The sequence below is a fragment of the Pinus tabuliformis genome, chromosome 6 (genome assembly GCF_031772625.1).
Source record: "Pinus tabuliformis cultivar Carrire ecotype Pingquan chromosome 6, CPIR1, whole genome shotgun sequence".
Lineage (NCBI taxonomy): Eukaryota > Viridiplantae > Streptophyta > Pinopsida > Pinales > Pinaceae > Pinus > Pinus tabuliformis.
Window position 1 is genome coordinate 855,450,456 of NC_142292.1, and position 21,455 is coordinate 855,471,910.

At 32.3% G+C, this 21,455-nt stretch overlaps 1 protein-coding gene across 1 annotated transcript in view; it reads right to left on the reverse strand.

Moving 5' to 3' along the window:
* Window positions 1-1,512: 1,512 nt before the first annotated feature.
* The window catches only part of LOC149261578 (uncharacterized), a 57,283-nt gene continuing 37,340 nt past the window's right edge, over window positions 1,513-21,455 (reverse strand). Inside the window, exon 5 of the mRNA XM_089369762.1 lies at window positions 1,513-1,854. Coding sequence (XP_089225888.1) covers window positions 1,513-1,854 — 342 coding nt within the window. The remainder of the gene's footprint in view (window positions 1,855-21,455) is intronic.

The window sequence follows — 21,455 nt, forward strand, 5'->3', positions numbered from 1 at the left end:
TACACACATGCACCAGGTTCCATCTTTCTGGGGTACCAAAACAGCTGGTGAACCACATGGCAAAATAGAGGGATGAATTACACCTTTATCTAACAATTCTTGGATTTGTTTATTAATTTCTAAACTTTCCATAATTGACATTCGATACATACCGATATTTGGGAGTGGACAGTCTTGTTGTAGCTGAATTTCATGTTGAATTCCCATTTTGGTGGAAATCCCTTTGTATATTGAAACAAATTTCCATATTTATTGACCAAATCAACCGATTCAACTTTCAGCTTCACGTCACAACTTGCAAATGATTCACGCTCCATGTCATTCTTTTGCTTGATCATAAGGAGCAAGAGATTCTTGTTAGAATTGACCAGCCGATTCATTTTCCCTGCACTTGCTAAAGACAAATTAATATTTCTACGATGGGTTCTCACAATATATTCCACTCCATATTTGAAAAAATGATATTTGTTCTTAAATCTATGGAAAACGTCTTTCCAGTCATACAGATATGGGATTCCCAACACAATTCTAGAAATATCCAGTGACACTACATGTAATTTGACTTCATCAATGAAATTGGTAGTAATAGCAAACCTGAAAACACATTTCCTTGTGACCTAAAGGTTTGCATCCTTGGTTATCCAACACAACGGATATGGTTTATGATGGAAATAACTGAGCAGTGGATTTTTCGCCCATGTCTCGAAGAGAATCTTGTGAGGAATTTAAAATATTCCTAGGGAGCCTAGAAAGGGGTTGTGTTTATACTCAAATTTCATAATTTTTTGCAAGGAACGTGATGGAACAAGATGTTTCATCATCCACTGATCTAATTTAGAATATTATTTTGCAATGCTAATATCTTCCTCAGAATATAAACAAAATTCTTTTATTGTGCTTAAGGGTTCATCAAATTTTTTTGCAACTAAAATGAAGAGTTTTTATGTTAATTTTATGAGAAATTTAACATGAACCATAATCTAAACAACATCATAAACTTGTACAGAACATCATCAAAAACACATTACAACAAGCACATGATAAAGGAGTTCACCCCTCCTGGGCTACATCTCCTTGGTCCAGCTTCCAATGGCTTGGGCCTCTCTACTATTCTCAAAACTGTAAAAATATGTGTTTACAATGCTGAAATGCTTTTGAAACTTGCTCCAATTAGTCCAGAATACTCAAAAATGGCTATCTAGCCTCTTTTTTCATCCAATTTGGTGAAAAACTGAAGAAGTTATGACTTCTCCTAGTTTTCCCACTATTCGCTCCACAAATTGCCCCATTTTCGGCATGATCCTACAAATTAGCCCCAAAATCCGCTAACTGGATGAAAATTTCGTCAAGCGGTAGGCCATATTCTGTTAGCTGAATTGCAAATCGCAATCGGCGTAAAAACCCAACGATCTTATGGTCTTGTGAACAAAGCGGACAATTGTGCGATTGCGATATGGCAAAACTGATAGAACCATTAACTGGAATGCATAACTTATCACATATGCGAACCTATCACACATCGCAATTGACGGTGAATCGACAGGTAACATAATGCAGGCTCTGCCTTCTGTGGATTGCAATTATCACATCACAACCCAGGTACATTGGGGCTGATTTCTGAAATGCCTTCCCTTCACCGATTACGATAGCCATTTGTGATTGCCTTTTTGCATCACAACCCTTCCCAGCTTGGGACCGATTTTTAACACGATCCGCCTGTGACTGTGATTTGAAATATGCGGGGGCCAATGATGACTTGCCACTTGGCACCTCCTCATTCGTTGAAGACCTTGCCAAATCATCCAATCTTTCCATGTGAACAAATCGAAATTGAACTTTGACTTGCTCTAACTTCTGCATACGAGATCAGATTTGAGTGTAGTTCACATGCTGGATTCAGAATGACGAGCTCTTCGATCTGAAGCTAAGTTTAACAAAATTTCAACATTTTGATTTTAAGCATAATTTTGAGCACCTTATCACTCCTCCCCACTGGAAGCCTTTTGGACCCCAAAAGATCACTTTTAATTGACCAATAGGTGATGGTATAATTCCCTCACCTTTCCAACCTCTATCCATTTGGATTTTGAAGGATTTGTACCATTGAGTCCCACTCGAAGATAATCAATACTTCCCCTTTTTGTTGTCCTTGTTCTTCTGTCAAGTATAGTGTTTTGCTGAAGCTCATCAAGGAATTCTGGAGAAAAATCTTCAATAGAGGGAATCTGTATATTCTCTCATTGATATTCAATCAAAGGAGGCTCATACATCCTTATATTCTCAATATTAACAACAACATAAATTTGCATAAATGAAGGCAAATCCAACCAGAAGGCATTGCTACCAATCTTTCCCAAAATTTTAAATGGACCATATTTAATTGGTTTTATATTGTTATCTTCTCCTTAGCGCCTCTCTTTGTTAATGTGAAGCCAAACTTCATCACCAACTTGGAATTTGTGATCTTGACGATGCTTATTGTGCCTTGTTTTGTACTTTCCTTGACTCTTTTCTAGTTGTTCTTGAACTAATTGGTGAATCAAATGAATTTGCTTAGTGAATTTCTTTGCTCTGTCTATGTCGCTATGTCCATCTATAGCTACATATTTCTCAAAGATGAAATCCAAAGGCAATTTAGGGAAATAACCAAGACATGCCTCAAGTCGAAGTTAGAGTAGAAGAGTGTTTTGCTCAGTCATAAGCATGTTGAATATAATGCAACTGTTCATCCCACAACTTAGGATGTTTGCTGCAATATCCTCTTAGAAAATGAATAATTGTCATGTTAACCACTTCAATTTGACGATATGTTTGAAGATGGAACGTTGTACTTTTCTTCAACTTGGTGTCCATCAAGTTCCATAAATTTGACAAAAAAATCCCAACAAATTGGGAATCACGGTCACTTACAATAGAAGTAGGTAATCCAAAATGAACCCATACATTTTGAAAGAAAAGTTGAGATGTTTGTTCAACTGTAATTTGGTTTTTACAACGCATTAATATGCACATCTTGCTGAACATATCCACAACTACGTACAACTAATCATGAGCTTTTCTTGATAAAGGAAGATCTCCTACAAAATCTATAGAAACACTCTCCCATGGACATGAAGGCACTGGAAGTGGTGTGTACAATCCTAGTTTCCTATTACTAGGCTTACTGAATGCAAAAAATGAACAACCTCTGATAAAACATGACACACTTTCAAGCATATGAGGCCAGTAAAAATACCTCTGAAGATTTTCCACTATTTTACTTACACCGAAATGTCCAACAATAAGAGAAGTGTGCGCTTCCCTTATGACATTTCTCTATCTCCCCGTGGAACACAAAGTTTTCCCAATTGATACAACAAATTATCATGTACATGGTAGTCTAATTCCTCAACTTGGTGGCCTTGACTCAAATTTGAATATACCTCTTGAAATTCATCATCATGTGCATATTGTTCAACATAACTTTAAGGAAAAACATAATGATTCTTGAGTAAAATGGCTACATTAACAACCAATGTAGAAAGCATATATACAAATCTGTTATAAATACCTTTCTTGTACTTGATTACCAAGTGAAATTGTTGTAAGAATCCCATCCAACGAAAGTGCCTTGATTGCCGCAATTTTGTTTGAGATTGTAGATATTGTAAAGGTTGATGATCGGTGTGAATAATGGTTTCTTTTCCCATTAAGTAATGCTTCCATTTCTTCATACTTTGCACCAATGTGCAAATCTCTTTATCATGTGTAGGATAGTTAGTAACAACACCATTAAAAATCTCAAAATGAAATGAAATGGGCTTACCACATTGTAAAATAACTGCACCCACGACGTAGTCACTTGCATCTATTTGTATTTCAAATGGTTGTTTCAAATCTGGCAATGCTAAAACTAGGGCTGAACTGATCTTTTGTTTTAAAGCATCAAATGCTTTTTTCTGTTTGCCTCCCCACTGGAAGACAACCTTCACGCTGGTCAAAGCATGTAGTGGAGTTGCTGTGGAAGAGAAATTGACAATGAGCTTCCTCAAGTACTGCACTACTTCCAGAAAACTCCTTACTTCTGTCACTGAATTGGGTATTGGCCAATTCCCAATGAACGAAAATTTAGAGGGGTCAATCTGAAGCTCACCTCCTCCAACTATGTGGCCCAAATACACTAAGGAAGTTTTCCCGAATTCACATTTAGACGTCTTCAAAAATAATTGTTCTTTCTCAAGACATCCAACACTTTCCTCACATGCTTGACATGCTCTTCTCGTGATTTTCTTAATATCAAAATATCATCTAAACGGACAATTACAAACTCATCAAGGAAGGATCTTAAAACATCATTCATAACTCTCATGAATGTAGCTAGAGCATTACAAAGACTGAAAGGCATAACCAGCGACTCAAACAATGCCTGTTTGGTTTTAAAAGCAGCCTTCCATATATCCTCCTTAGCTATTATAACTTGATGATATCCACTTTTCAAGTCTAATTTAGTGAAATATTTTGCATTCTTCAACTGATCTAGCAAATCATCTATTCTGGGTAGTGGGTATCGATTCTTTATGGTAATTTTATTCAAAGCTTGATAATCTACACACATGAACCAAGTTCCATCTTTCTTGGGTACCAAAATAATTGGTGAACCACATGGAGAAGTAGAGGGATGAATTACACCTTTATCTAAAAATTCCTAGATTTGTTTCTTAATTTCTAAACTTTCCAGAATTGACATTTGATACATACCGATATTTGGGAGTGGACAGTCTTGTTGTAATTGAATTTCGTGCTAAATTCCCCTTTTTTGTGGCAATCCCTTTAGTTCTTGAAATACATCAACATATTGATTGACCACATCAACTAATTCGGTTTTCAACTTCACGTCACAACCTGCAAAGATTCACGCTCCATGTCAATCTTCTGCTTGATCATATGGAGCATAATATTCTTGTTGGAATTGACCAGTCACTTCATTTTCCCTGCGCTTGCTAAAGACAAATTAATCTTTCTATGATGGAATCTCACAATATACTCCACTCCATATTTGAACAAATGATATTTGTTCTCAAACCTATGGAAAACAACTTTCGGGTCATATAGATACGGGCTTCCTAACACAATTGTAGAAATATCCAGCGGCACTACATCTAATTCGACTTCATCAATGAAATTGGCAGTAATAGAAAACCCGAAAACACATTTCCATGTGACCCGAAGATTTACATCCTTCGTGACCTTAAACAAGCTTAGGGAGGCAAAAATCTGATAAACTGCCATATCATAAACTTCGGAAGACTTCCTCTGACTCTACGGAGACTCTGCGTTGTACAAACTGATAATTCTGACCGAATTTTTGTTTGAATGAGAGAAAACGGGGCGACGAATGTCGTTTATCTAACTCTGGTTGGACAGTTCGAAGCTCTCAGTACATTCGAGAGCTTTGTATGCATTAAACTCACTTCAATGCTTCCAACCATTGTCATCATACGTGTTGCTACCTCCTATTTGTATAGTTTTGGAAGGTTGATTATCACCTCATATTTTAATAGTTTTGGAAGGTTGATAATTACCCCATATTTGTGATTCTGAATGTACTGTTGACCTGATGACATCACATAACTTTCACCATGTTGACGTCATTCAACTTATGTCAGCAGATTGATAATTTGATTTTTATATTGGTCGGTGCAAGGTGGTAATTTGATAATTTTAGATTTTTTAAATATTGGTCAGTAGTTGTCTTTGTACTATTGACCTAATGTGTTGTCTTTGTACTATTGACCTAATGAGGTCACATCACTCATTGCAGATTATATTGCCAAGTTCAAACGGAAAACAAACAGAAAATACTAAAACAAATAACTAGACTCTGCTTTCAAAAAAATTTCTTATTATGGAAAATTAAATATGGTCCTTGTCTTAATTAAATCTCCAGTAGCACCACATATAAATTTAATAATTCTAATATGTAAAAGAGTAATGTCATGTCATTACATCAATAATATAGAGAAAACCACAAACTAATTTAAAATATCTAAAATTATTATCAAATTATAAATATGAAGGTGGTTTATATTGTAAAATTATCAAATTATAAATGTGAAAGTTGTTTATAGGGTTGAAATCAAGCAGTTTATGAATTTAGTAGGAGTGTTTTTGGGCAAGAATAAAATATCCAATATAAATTATGAATAAAATATTTTAATATGAATTAATATTGATGTATATTTAAATATATTGATGTATGCATATGTTATGTAATCTCTTTAACATTCAAAAATACAATTTAAAAAATAAAAAATTATATGTTTTTTTCACTCTCAAATAAGTTTTCACTTGAAGTAATTTGATCCTTCTCAACTCATGTTTGATTAGTGGTTAAGATGGATCTTATTTAATAAGAGTGAAAGTCTACTTCTTTATGGCTATCTAAAAGTTATGTAAAAAAAGAGTGGTAATATCTAAAAGTTATGTAAAAAAAAATGGTTTTCCTTAAATGATAATAACAAATCAATCACATTCACAAATACCAATATTCTCTTTATCAATTCTCCCTGAAGCCCTTGGGGTTAGGCCTAGTTATTGGCTGTGGGGCTTGATACCCTTGATCAAGCTCAAATATTTCCGTGGACGGCGGGTGTCCATGAACCACAGGGGAAAAAAAAAACAATATTCTCTTTATCAATTAACAACTAAATATTTTACCATCTAAATATATTTATTTTAAAATTAAAATTTGATTATCAACCATTATTAAGTAAATGATAAAAAATTAATATCTATAAAATATTTTATAATTTTTATAATAATAATCCCATAAAATATCTTATAATTTTTATAATAATATTCCTAAAAATGTAAGGTTTATGAAATATATAAAAAAAATTGAAACATATTTTAAAAATAGTTATATATTTATATCATTAGAGAAAACAAGGTCATGAATGCCGTTCATCACCTGTTAAATTGAGTTCGAGTCACTGACTTAAATATACCCTTCATTTTTATAATTTTGGAAGGTTGATAATCCCTCATATTTGTGATTCTTGAATATTCAATGGACCTGATGACGTCATACTACCTTCATCGCATTGACGTCATTCAACTTATGTCAGCAGATCGATAATTTGATTTTTTATATTGGTCTGTTGCATGTGGTAGTTTGATAATTTTAGATTTTAGATTTTTATTTTGGGTGGGTAGTTGTCTTTGGACTATTGACCTAAACATCACTCTTTGCAAATTGGCGTCATAAAAATTATTGAAATTGTTACGACCATTAATATTATAGGTCTGAGTTCTAATGGCAAAAACTAAAGCAAATAATTAGATTTTGCCTTTAAATGTTATTACATAAAATTAAATACTTTCCATTTTCCATTTTGCAAATCCGCGTTATAAAATTTATTGAAATTGTTACGACCATTAATATTATATGGCCGAGTTCCAATGGCAAAAACTAAAGCAAATAATTAAATTTTGCATTTAAATTTTATTGCATAAAATTAAATATTTTCCATTTTCTATTTATTTTATTAGTTAAATAATTAATTAGATAAATATTTGTAGTCAAAATAATTTCAATAAATTTAATCAGCGTAGATCCATCTTAATTTGGTATTTGTTTTTATTCTAAAAAAGATTTGTACATCAAGAAATTTGATCCCTCTAGGCACTTAATAGATTTAGAGTTAAAATAGACTTAGAGTGGTTTATATATATATAGTAAGCTTGGTGGCTCCTTTCTATTAATTTATATAAATAAGGCAGATTACATCCATATAACCATGAGTTAGGTGGCCTCAACTTGCCCAGTGGGAAACCAAGTCTTTTGGCCACCTATATGCAAAATAAGTCATCCATAAACACAAAATTTTAAGGATGTCCAGCCATGCCATATACACTTGAGTGTCTTTGTACTTCCTATGCACTAGATAATTATAAACATAACTGTAAATAAGTCTATATCGATATAAAAGCATTCAAAAAAGATAACTAGAGTTTATTGTCACTGATCATCATCATCCGAGTCAACTGGGGCAGAATCCTTCACATTGGAGCCTAGAAGCTCCAAGTGAGGGATGCACGGGATGTGTTATTCAATCCGGCTCAGTCTTCCACTCTGTTGTTGTAGCTGAAACTGAATTTTTTCTAGAACCCTCATGAGCTCCGACTTCTCTGAGTTGAGCTGGGTGCCTTCACGCTGCTCTGAATGGGCATGTGCATGCTGGTCAGAAGGAGACCAATATACTTTTCATCATCCAGAACAGACGAATTGTATGTTAATATTGATTTACTCTCCCCCTCGTATACCCAAGGTTCGATGCAACCTCCTGCCACTCATCCAGTTCCATCTCAAATTCTTCCCCAACCTAGCGAATTTCCTCCTCCCACTCTGCAATTAGATTTTTTACCAGGTTCGAGCTACTGGCATGGTATGCCTAAGTGACCTCCTGGATGATGCTCGTCACCGCCTTATGCCCACAGCCCCTCCCTGTCGCCTCGTTGGACGAATTGGACTTGTTGCCCTGAGCCTGAGTGCTCTTCCTCTGTCTCCTACAACCTTTGTTCCCAGCTACACTATTGCGAGGCCCCTTCACTCATGCCATGCTTTCTAGAACCTTCAACGTATCCTCTCCTCCCTGGCCTTTCCACTCTATTGTAATCTTGGGTTGCAGGCCGAGAACTCGACACAACCAATGGTCTTGTCCCTCCAGTAGACCTGCTACATAGTCACAGGATGCCAACCAATAAGAGCCTCTTTCTAATGTATGTCATTGATTGAAAGCCACCCCGATATGCTTATGAATTCATGATGGCCAACCTTTCCCTGCTTCATGCAGAGCTGGACCAAGCAGTGAGGGTTTCTTCTCGCATACCTCATATCCTCCATCATAGAATTCTGGTTTTCAACAAAATTCAAGTGAATTGGCCAAGTGAAATTGTTATGGTTGGATGGGATTACAAGTATCACTTGGGTCCGAGCCCCACTCCCTTTGAACTTGTTGTGAAGCGCCTCTTTACCATCGGCTTTGACACATAAAATTGGGTCAGAGTTGGGCCAGGTCAGATGGAATCCCCCCCAAGGACACACAACCTCTCCCTGTCTCTAAGGTGAATTTCCCTTGCACCTAGAAGCCCACTCGAGGAATCTGATGCCAAAGGTTCAAATCCATTCTACGGTTCTCTCCCTCAATCCACTCGGCCAAACCCATTGGGGTCCCCCTTTCAGTCACCCTCCCTTCCTCCTCTTCTACCTGACAGACCCCCATCTTCGACAGGGAAATTCAAAACTTCACAGACACTAGAACAAACATAACAATTACAACTGGTCCACCTAGGTTCCATACGAGGCCAAGCCTCTAGCATTCCTCCAACTCGTTACCCCCCGACTCGACACCGAAAGCTTGACAAGGGGCATGCAATTTGCCTCCATAGTAATATGATTTACACAAAATGGAAGGAAAACATACTAGAGAGTGCTCCCCTTTGCAACAAACATCGTCCCCCAGAAGCGCAAAACCCCCAAAGTTGCTAGCACCCAAACCTCGCTCCACCTCCGTAGGACCTTCCTCTCTCGCGCTCAGCTCCTCCACGGTTGAAATGACCCTCTTCCCGCTCCCCCTTGCCTTAAATCCTCCCCACTCGAATACATTAACTCTTGCATGCTCACTGCCACCTTTCCAAGTGCTGGCTGCATGCAGAAGGTGGCAAGGACCTGACTCGCCTTCACGGCCTCGTACATCTAATCAGGCTAGCTCGCATCCTGATTGGGGGAAATATAAATATAAATACAAATTTTGTTCTTAAAAATTTTATTTAATTTTAATTTTAATCCTTTATTAATAATTATAATTATAATTATAATTTTTTTTATTTCCTTTTCATTTTGATTTTAGATTTTTTTTTATTTAATTTGATAGAGTTAAAATGTTTACATTACAACAGTTAAAATGTTTGATGAGGCATTATAACATCTCTTCCATACAATGTGTAAAGAGTAAAGTAATGTCATAAGGGAAATAGTATAAAGACGCGATAGTATAAAAACAACCAGAAATATCAAAATTATCAAGTTAGAATATGAAGGTTATTTATCATGATACACATGGAATTGGGGTGTTTAATGTGAGCAATATTAATGTTTTAGAGTTTGTTTTTGTTTTTTGTTGGGTGATTAATTCATTTATATATTCAAAAATACGTTACAATTTTATAAAAAAAATTGGATTGTTAGGTTATGATGAAAAATACCAAAATATTGAATAGTTAGATTGCCTCAAAATCATATAGTTTAACTCTTTCAAGTTTTGGCCGTAGAGACACTAGAATTGTGTAGATTAAACAATACAAACTTAAGATTTTAAGAAATCTTTGTTGGATTTTTTTTGGCAAATTTGACTATTATATATACTTGAAAAATGGCAAAACATAGAAAAGTTAAACTATCAATTTTTAAATTGTAATTACGTTGAATATTATTTCATTAAAAATAGCTTTAAAAAAATAATTAAAAAAAGATGATTCTTTTTTAATTAATAATACTGCAACCTTTTTTGATTTAAGAAAATTTAGGTGTGATTTGCTAAATATTTATTATCTTAATTAATTAAGGAAATGAAATCCATTCATCTAAAAAATAACTTCTACACTATCAAGAAGTATACAAAAAAAAAATCATTTCCTTAAATCAATTACATTCACAAATGACAATATCCTCCTTATCTATTACTAAATTTTATCACTTTATAAATAAATCAAAATCTATTTTTTATTTTTCCACGTTATAAATAGAATTTGGTATATATTTATGTAGTTGTTATAAACTCTAAAATAATTTTATTAAAATATAGATTAAAATAGATAATTAATTAATTTAAAGTTAATAAAAATTATTGTATTAATTTATCAAAATGATTAATTTAATATTTTAATAAAATAAAAATATTGATAATATAATTAAGCTATTATAAATTATAATTTTTTTTATTAATTATATATTTTTCTTTTTATTCAAAATAAAGTTGTTTTTTTTTTCATAATAATAATTCTTATAATGTATGAAAGAATATTCTCTCCATGGTTATATTGATTTTATTTTTTTTTTTTTAAGTAGAATTAGTGAGTAGGTAGTTTTAAAAAGCTTCAAAAGTCAAAGTGCTCGGAATTCGATGGAAACATTTCCAAGTTGTAGTGTCTATTGTTATGATTCTATTGGCGCAAACGGCACTCAAATATGAGTATGTATAATTAACTTATCGCATTCAACAGTTAGCAAGACAAGTAAGAAAAGTGGGGCCCACAGTGTGCCACATGAGAGCCACATCTTGCATGGCATCCAATTATGTCCCAATTATCCAACGACATATGACACTCCATTATTAACTCTTTCTCCTGCAAAAAGACAAAAACCTCACCCAGGAAAATGTATATTAAAAAAATCCAATATATGACTATATATATATGGTTATTAAATAACTATACAAAACTTATATCAAAATAGGGTTATAAAAACATTTATACATATAATTGCCTTAAAAAGGACAAAGAGAGTTTGATAATAGGGTTATAAAACAATTTAAACTTATATCAAAATAGGGTTATAAAAACATTTATATACATAATTGCCTTAAAAGGGGAAAAGAGAGTTTGATAGGATTTTTAAATTAAAAAAATTGTACTTTAGTTTTCATACTCATTAAAATTTATAATAATAGATTAATTATTATATATTAAAATATATTTTTAGGAATATAAAAATTATTTATAATTATAATTATAATGGTAATAAATTATTAAGATAAATTATAAGATAAATTTATAATAACTATATAAAATTGTAAGATAAATTTTAAGAAAAAAAGTTTGTGATTAGAAAAATAGATTTTTTTTCATAAAATTTTATGTTACAGTAAAAGTTTGCACAAAACAATATGAAAATTACATAATTAACAATACATAGAATACATAAAAGAAATGAAGTTTTGTATAAACATCAAAATTACTTAATAAATTCTGATATATCAATTAAATCTGACATTTTTAATACATCAAATAAACTTGATGAAACTATTAACATTTTTCATATTAATAAATAATTCATTGTGTTAGCAGGGAACTGAGAAAAAAGAAATACAAAAAGGGATAATACATAGCTTCATTGTAGATAATATTGTTGATGAATTTACTCTGACTTGACACAAAAAAAATGTGTTGATCGTGCGTCTTGGAATTAGCAAGGTGTTGGTTGTACACCATAAAAATAGTTGGTTGTGTGGTCGTGCACCATGAAACTCACTCACAGAGTCCTGGAGCCACCTTCTAAAAATTAAGCAAGTGGAAATGACAGGTGTATCGGCGTAATAAAGTACTTGGACTAGAAACTCTCAGCACTCCACCTTGAGTTGTAAATTTATAACCCTCCGAGTCCAATACTCCCAAATAAATCAAATTATTTTTCAACTCAAGTACATGTCTAACATCAATGAATGTTCTAATTGTACCATCATACATTTCAATTCCAACATTTACCACCCCAATAGTTTGACAAGATACAATATTACCCACAAAAATAGAACTGTCATTCACAACTTGATATGAAGTGAACCAGTTTTTTTGCATACTCATGTGATGAGAATCGCTGGAATCTAACAACCAATCTTTAAAATGTTCAGAAACATTGCAATTAGACAAAGCTTCATCTATCATACTTGATTCAACAAGAAAAACTTCTTCAATCGTATCTAAGTCAACTTGATTTGCTTCCTTCCTTGGGTTTTCACCAGACTCTTTTCTTTTCCAACATTCCTTCTCGAGACGCCCTATTTTATTGCAGTACCAACATTTTTCTCTAGACTTCTTACCTCTTGATTTTGATCTAGAAGAATTTCTTGATTTTTCTCCTCTCTCCATAGACTGACCTCTGGCTACCATAGCTTCTAGCGTCGAAGTTTCAATGCTAGACTTCCTCTATACTTCTTTAGATAATTGAGCTTCTACAACATAATCAAATTATAGAGATTTATTTGTGCTCAAACCGATAGAAGTCACAAAGTGATCCCAAGACTTAGGCAATGAGCATAACAAAGTAATGGTTTTATCTTCTTCTTCAAATTTGACTTCCATATCAGTCAACTAGGAAACAAGTGTATTAAATACATTTAGATGTTCTACAATTTTAGTGTCCTCCTTTATCTGAAGGTTATACAAGTGCCTCTTCAAATAAATTATATTGGTTAAAGACTTAGTCATATACAAAGTTTCCAATTTATCCCACAATCCTACTACTGAGTTTTCTTCAACAATGTTGAAGAGAACATCAACCGCCAGACACAACTTGATGGTACTAAGAGATTAGACATCCAAGTCCTCCCTTTCCAAATCTTTCATGCCAAATATTTTCTTTTTAACCCCATCTAATGCTTTGTGCAACCCTTGCAACACCAACAAATCTCATATCTTCAGTTTCCACAATGCAAAATTATTTTTACCGGCAAACTTCTCCAGCTTAAACTTCACATTAGTCATTTTGGCCATTTTCTTCCTACACTAGCTCTTTCAAATTTCTTTTAACCTTTGAAAAAATGAGTGGGTTATTTCAAGGTTCCTTTCACCTAGGGTTTTCCTCCCTTCTAAAAGTTTTGTTTTTAGCTATGGATTTTCTTCCCTCTCAAAATTTTTTCTTTCAACTAGGGTTTTTCTTTTTAAAATTTTCTGCCTCCCTATTTGATTTTTTTTTTTTTGAAATTTCTTCAATATAAATTCACATCATTCTTTAGAAACCCTATTTCAATCTTCTTTGATCATTACTTTCATAATTAAAGCCAAAGAAAAAATTTACTTGGACCTAGCAACGGGATTTTTTCATGAACCGGACTGGTTTTGCTTCTCTTGTTTGTTTTTATTTTTACTGGTCAGAAGACAACATTCTATTAGTTGGTCTAGAAACGACTTATTTCCACAAATTGAAATTTGTTGAATCTAGCGGCGTTGGAGGCCACCATCTTGGACCTATAAAATATGACAAACTTCCTCACACTATTGTTATGATCTCATCGTTAGCACTGTTGTTACCTAATACTGACAAGATAGGCTCTCACAATTCGCAGGAACAAATCTTTGTCTTTGCTTCTTCTTTGTTTGCATTCAACCCTCAATTTAAAAAAAAAAAGGACGACGACTGTTTTCGTGAGTAAAAACAAAAATTTCTCCTCTTGTTTACAATCAACAGTGAATATTCACATGCACACATTCTTTTAACAACCATCATCTTCTCTTATTCAACAAACTGCGAACTAATTGTTGATTGATTCTTTCCACGAGTTTCTTCTCTTTTTTTTGAATTCTTCTCAGGCCTCTGTCAAATCTTATTGGGTGTTATGATACCACTTGTTGGTATTTAGAGCCCGTAAAAAATAATGAACTTAGAAAGGAAAATACACAATGAGCAAGAAACCAATCACATAGATAAACACAAGAATTTTACATGCTAAAACCCTGAAAATGTGTCAAGGAAACCTCCATGGGGCAAGGGATTGGAATTCTTATTATTCAAGGTCAAAAATGTCTCTCCAACAATACATCAACCTCCTGATCAACATCATTTTAATATGAAGACTTTGTTACATAACTTCCTATGGTTACGCTTCTAAATGGTAAAGCCAAATTAACTGAGATAATTACATTTTTAATAATTGTTGTCATTCTTAACATTATTTTGATGGAAAGCGATGTATAAGGATAAAATTATATCCTTATATAACTTTGATACGGTTCCTAGAAACAACGTTTGGAATATATTAGAAGAGCTAAAGGTTCCTTTCGAGTTGAGAGCTGCTGCTATAAGGTTATACAAGAATGTAATTGCCAAGTTAAAGAGCAACGAGGGGTGGTCAAAAGATATTAAGTGTAATATCGGAGTTAAAAAAGGTTGCCCCCTCTCCCCTACCCTATTTGGCATTTACATTGACAAGCTCGAAGGTTATTTAGAGGAAGCAGGATGTGCTGGCACAATCTTAGCTGGGATAGTCGTCATCCTTCTTCTCTATGCTGACGATATTGTTCTCCTCACAAGGTGTCCATCTGATCTTGATAAGCAACTTAGGCTTCTTAAGGATTTCTTCTCTACCATGGGTATGACTGTTAACACTGACAAAACAAAAGTTATGATTATCAAATCCAAGAAGGACACCTATGCTAATTTTATGTATGACAATAATAACTTGGAGGAAGTGTATTCTTACAAGTACCTAGGAATTGATATTCATCACAAACTCAACTGGAATTATAGCATTGAGAAGCAGATTAATGGGGGGTGGAAAGCTTACTTTGGTCTTGAAAATAATTGTAAAACGACAAACCTCGTAATGTGGGATAAAAAGAAGTTCCTCTTTGAAACTTTAGTCACTCCTGTTATCTTATATGGATGTGAGGTTTGGGGTTGCAACATCTCTAGAGAATCCTGGAGAAAGATTGAGCAAATCCAGAAGCGCTTTATAACGTATAACCTGAAAATTAAAAGCAATACACCCTATCCTATTCTCCTTATAGAAGTAGGTCTTTCCCCTATCAAGAGCCTAGCTATGACTAGGCTTCTGTTGTACAAGCACAAGCTCAATAACATAGGAGATCACAGACTTCCTAAGCTAGCTTTAAATTCCAACCAAAACCACCTAAGGCTGAAACAGGGGTGGTATAAAGACACGAGGGCCTGATTAACGAGAATGATGCATTGCAAAACATTAATAACATTAAAAATATTATTACATCTAAGTTCAAAGAAAAAATGTGGTGTGAGAAAGATTTAGCAACTAAAGGAAAATTAAGTTATTATAAGAAGGTCATCAACCCCACCCTAGAAGATCAAAAATATCTCTCTGTTTTAACTAGCTCAAAGAAGAAAATTAATATAGCAAAGATTAGAACAAACTCTCATGAGCTCCATAGTGAAACAGGTCATTGGGCAGTTCTTAAAACACCATGGATGGAAAGGATCTGCAATCTCTGTGAGAATAGGAACATCGAGGATGAAAACCACTTCCTCTTAGAGTGCCCGCGTACAACCACATTAGATCTTAGTTTCATAATCTTTGTCGCAACATTGACCTCCCTAGCCTTTTACGATGTCAAAATTATAGTGAGCTTGGGAGGCTTCTCTCCAAGCTTTTTGAGCATAGGAATAAAATCTTAAATCAAACTAAATAATTTGTTTCTTTAGGTCCGATAGACCAACGTTTGGTCTGAGTGGACGTTAACCACCACCATCACCACCACCACCACCACCATCACCATCACCACCACCACCACCACCACCACCACCACCACCATCACCATCACCATCACCATCACCATCACCATCACCATCATCATCATCATCATCATCATCATCATCATCAGATAACATTATATCCTTATATAATTTTTTATCCAAACACTAGCTATGTATAAAAAATAAAATTATCTCCCTATATATAACTTTTGATCTAAACTTTTTAATTCGATGCAAAATATCCATATTCACATTTATCTTTACAAAATATTAATTTAAAATGAGTGATCATTTATTTATTTATTTATTTATTTATTTTTTTCGCATCAGGTTTTGGAGACCTACGTTCTACCAAACTAACTAAGAGCGCTTTCTTTAATATTCGGAGATGAAGGAAAAATACCTTTTGTTGATACTCTTAGAGCAAAACACTTTCGCATGCTACTGGATCAACTGGTTCTGGTTAAGCGAATCACCCCCAGATAAACTGCTCAGTCTGGACCTATCACTGCTACTGGTGGTGGATAAACTGCTGGCCTTGGATAGAAGGTGAATGGATGTGTTAAATAATCCTTATTAATTAATTTTCATATACATTCAACTTCCCGTCTAAATAAATAATTTTATGATAATTTATTAAGAATTTTGCTCTAATTCATATTTTTTTATTATATATTTATTTTAACTTATTTATTTCTATTTTAAAAATTTTAAATTATTTATAAAGTGTAAATTGATAAATTTTATAGAGTTTAATTTTAAGCTTAAATGTGACCAACAAAAAAAATAGAATACTTTATTTTGTAAACCAAAAAATTATATTAAATATATATTTTATTAAAATATATTATTATTTATTTTTGGGATTAGGAAAAATAATTAAACATAATTGTAAGTCAATTTTGATCATTACTATTATAGTCTTTAATTAAATATTAAACAATGTAAAACAATGTACTTATTCATCATCAACTATTTATTTCTAATACTAATTTTATTTCAATTATTATTATTAAATATTTTTCATTTGAAATATTTATTTTTATTTTATAAATTTACATTTAAAATATCTTTTAAAAATAAAAATCAAAAAATGTATTTTCGAAACATTTGGTGTTGGACATATCTGAAAGCGTGGTGAAACGGTCCAGTGCCAGAGATTTAGGAAAAACCCACCATTTCAGGATAAGCTTGAAACTTAAACTTTTACCAAACCTGAGTGTGAGACCAAGTGCCATTGTGAATATTGTTTCTCCGCACAAAATGTTAGGTAATTATAAATGTGAGGCAGATGAGGATGGTTTTGGGCTCAGTCTATAAGACCAAGTGCCATTGCGAAGATTGTTTCTCCGCAAAAAAATGTTAGTAATTATAGATTTCAGGCGGACAACGACAGTTTTGGGCTCAGTATGTAAGATCCAGTGTTATTGTGAAGATTGTTTTTTACGTTACAAAATCACATTGACCTGTGATTTGCATTGTAAAGTCAAATTATTGCATGTTACATGTCAATACTTTTTATGAGCTTCATAGTGAAACAGGTCATTGGGTAGTTCCTAAAACACCATGGATAGAAAGGATTTGCCATCTCTTTGAGAATAGGAACATCGAGGATGAAAATCACTTCCTCTTAGAGTGCCCTGCATACAACCACATTAGATCTCAGTTTCATAATCTTTGTCACAACACTGACCTTGCTAGCGTTTTAGACATAGTTACCAAGTTCGAATTCGAATTCGATACGATAGGATAAAAATTCGGAAGAAAAAAATTCAATTCGGAGAAAATTCGACACTATACATCTTTTATATATATATATACACACATCATTTATATATATATATAACTTAAATACTTTTCTTTCATTTTCTTTCCATTTATTTTGAAATTTAAATAAATTTAATCAATATAATATACAAAACTAAAAAATATATCCATATTTAGTTTCTGATTTTATTTTAAAATCCTTTTTATAGTTAAGATATTTAAAAATTAAATTAAAACTTATTTTTTTTAAATTCCTTTTAACAAAAATATATATCGAAAAATCAATTCTTAACATAAATATATATAAAAAAATTAATTAGTTTTTAGTCAACTTCAAAATTTTCTTTTCTACTTATCTCAGCGTTTTAAACCATTAAAGTAAACATTAAAATTTTGAAATCTGAAAATTTCAGGTTGCCATTAGTTTCCATTTTACCTCTTATCTTGTTTCCATTGACATATATTTTGTCTAAATTTTAAAATCTTGGTAAATTTCCGTCGCCATTAGTTTCCATTTTATCTGCTATCCTGCCTTTATTGGCATCAGTTTCCATTTTACATTAGTTTCTATTTTACTGCTCTCTTGCCTCCATTAACATCTATTTTCAGTTTAAAAATAATTACATTTACCATTGGAGACACTTGAGATTTTTTTGTTTATCTAATTAGAAAAATTAGGCTTGCATTTTATGTAACCAGCAAGTAATAGTAAGTAATACTAATCTGCAAAAAATACTCCAAGATATAATAGGAATAGTCTGATTAGAAATGCACGCTCTCACATTATGCAGCGATTCAATAGTAAGTAATAATAATATGCAAAAACAATAGTCAAGAAATAATAGGATGAGTCTGATTAGGAATGCACACGCTCACAGGGTGAAGCGAATATGAACCGGATCGAATTTTTATCGAACTATTCGAAATACGAATCGAACTCACGAATTTCCGTATTTTTTCCACCGATTCGGACGTATTTGGTAACTGTGGTTTTAGATGTCAAAATTATAGTGAGCTCGGGAGGCTTCTCTACAAGCTTTTAGAGCATAGGAATAAAATCTTAAATCAAACTAAATAATTTGTTTTTTAGGTCCGATAGACCAAAATTTGATCTCAATAAAAGATAACCATCATCATATAATCACCTCATATTTGTATAATTTTGAAAGATAGATAATCACGTCATATTTGTGATTCTTGAATGTACTGTTGACCTGATGACGTCACATAACTTTCACCATCAGGAGATTAATAATTTGATTTTTATATTGTAGGTGCCCGGTGATAATTTGATATTAATACTGGTCGGTAGTTGTCTTTATACAATTGACCTAATGACTTGTCTTTGTACTATTGACCTAATGAACTATTGACCTAATGAGGTCACATCACTCTTTGCAGAAGTTCAAACGGAAAACAAACAGAAAATACCAAAACAAATAATTAGACTCTGCTTTAAAAAATATTTCTTATTACGGAAAATTAAGTACGGTCCTTTTCTTAATTTAATCTCCAACAGCACCATATAACAAATTTAATAATTCTAATTTAATCTCCAACAGCACCATATAACAAATTTAATAATTCTAATATGTAAAAGAGTAATGTAATGTCATTATCTAAATAATATAGAGACAGCAACAAACTAATTTAAAATATTTAAAAATTTAAAATTATTATCAAATTATGTGATTTATATTTATGAATTTATTAAAAAAATTAGACAATGAATAAAAGGTATAATATAAATTATCAATAAAATATTTTAATATTAATTTATACTTAAATATATTAATGTATATATTATATAATTTCTATAATATTCAAAAATATAATTTAAAAAATAAAAAATTATATATTTTTTCCACTCTCAAATAAATTTACACGTAAAAAATTAATTCTCTCAACTCATATTAAATTAGCCAGTTAAAATAAATTTTATTTAATAAAAATCAAAACCTATTCCTTTATAACTATCTAAAAATTATGTGAAAAAAAGTTTCCGGGTAATAATAAATCAATCAAATTCACAAATAACAATATTCTCATTAACGGTTAACAACTAAAGATTTTACCACTTCAATTATACCCTTCAATTTTATAATTTTGGAAGGTTGATAATCCCTCATATTTGTGATTGTTGAATATTCAATGGACCCGATGACGTCATACAGCCTTCACCGCATTGACGTCATTCAACTATGTCAGCAGATCGATAATCTGATTTTTTTATATTGGTGTGTGCCACGTGGTAATTTGATAATTTTAGATTTTTTATACGGATCGGTAGTCGTCCCTGTACTATTGACCTAAACATCACTCTCTGCAAATCGGCTTCATAAAATTAATTGAAATTGTTACAACCATTAATAATAATTAGATTTCGCCTTTAAATCTTATTACATAAAATTAAATACTTTCCAATTATTTCGCTAGTTAGATAGATACTCTAACTTGTGGTTATAACAATTATTAGATTTCGCCTTTAAATCTTATTACATACTTTCCATTTATTTCGCCAGTTAGATAGATACTCTAACTTGTGGTTATAACAATTTTGATCAGGTATATTTTAATTTGGGATTTTTTTATTTTTTATTTTTAAATTGCATATCAAGAAATTTGATTAGTCTAAATACTTAATAGAGATAAAGTTAAAATAAACTAATTTAATTACTAATTGTAAATATAAATGTTATTTTTATTTTTTAATTTAATATAATTTTTTAAAATTTTATTTTTATTTTTGTATAATTTGATGAAGTAAAATAAATTATTATAATTTTATTTTTTATTTCTTTTTCATTTTGATTTTAAATTTATTTTTATGTAATTTGATCGAGTTAAAATGTTTACATTACAATAGTTAAAATTTTTTGAGAAGATTTTTGGGCTGAAATCACATTATAATACTTTTGTCGACGGTTTCAAACCAATGAGTGTAGTTCATCCTTAGGACAAGTTGAAGAATGAGATCATGGTTGCATGTTAAATAGGGAGAGGAGATCTTCCAACAACTATATTTGACTAGGAAACGACAAGATCTTCCAACAACTATATTTGACTAGGAAACGACTATATTGCACTGGGCAATTTGACTGACAAACGACTAAATTTGAATGCCCAATGAGTGTAGTTCATCCTTAGGACAAGTTGAAGAATGAGATCATGGTTGCATGTTAAATAGGGAGAGAAGATCTTCCAACAACTGTATTTGACTAGGAAATGACTATATTGGATTGGGCAATTTGACTGAGAAACGACTAAATTTGACTGGCCAATGAGTGTGGTTCATCGTTAGGACAAGTTGAAGAATCAGATCATGGCTGCATGTTAAATAGGGAGAGAAGATCTTCCAACAACTATATTTGACTAGGAAACGACTATATTGGACTGGGCAATTTGACTGAGAAATGACTAAATTTGACTA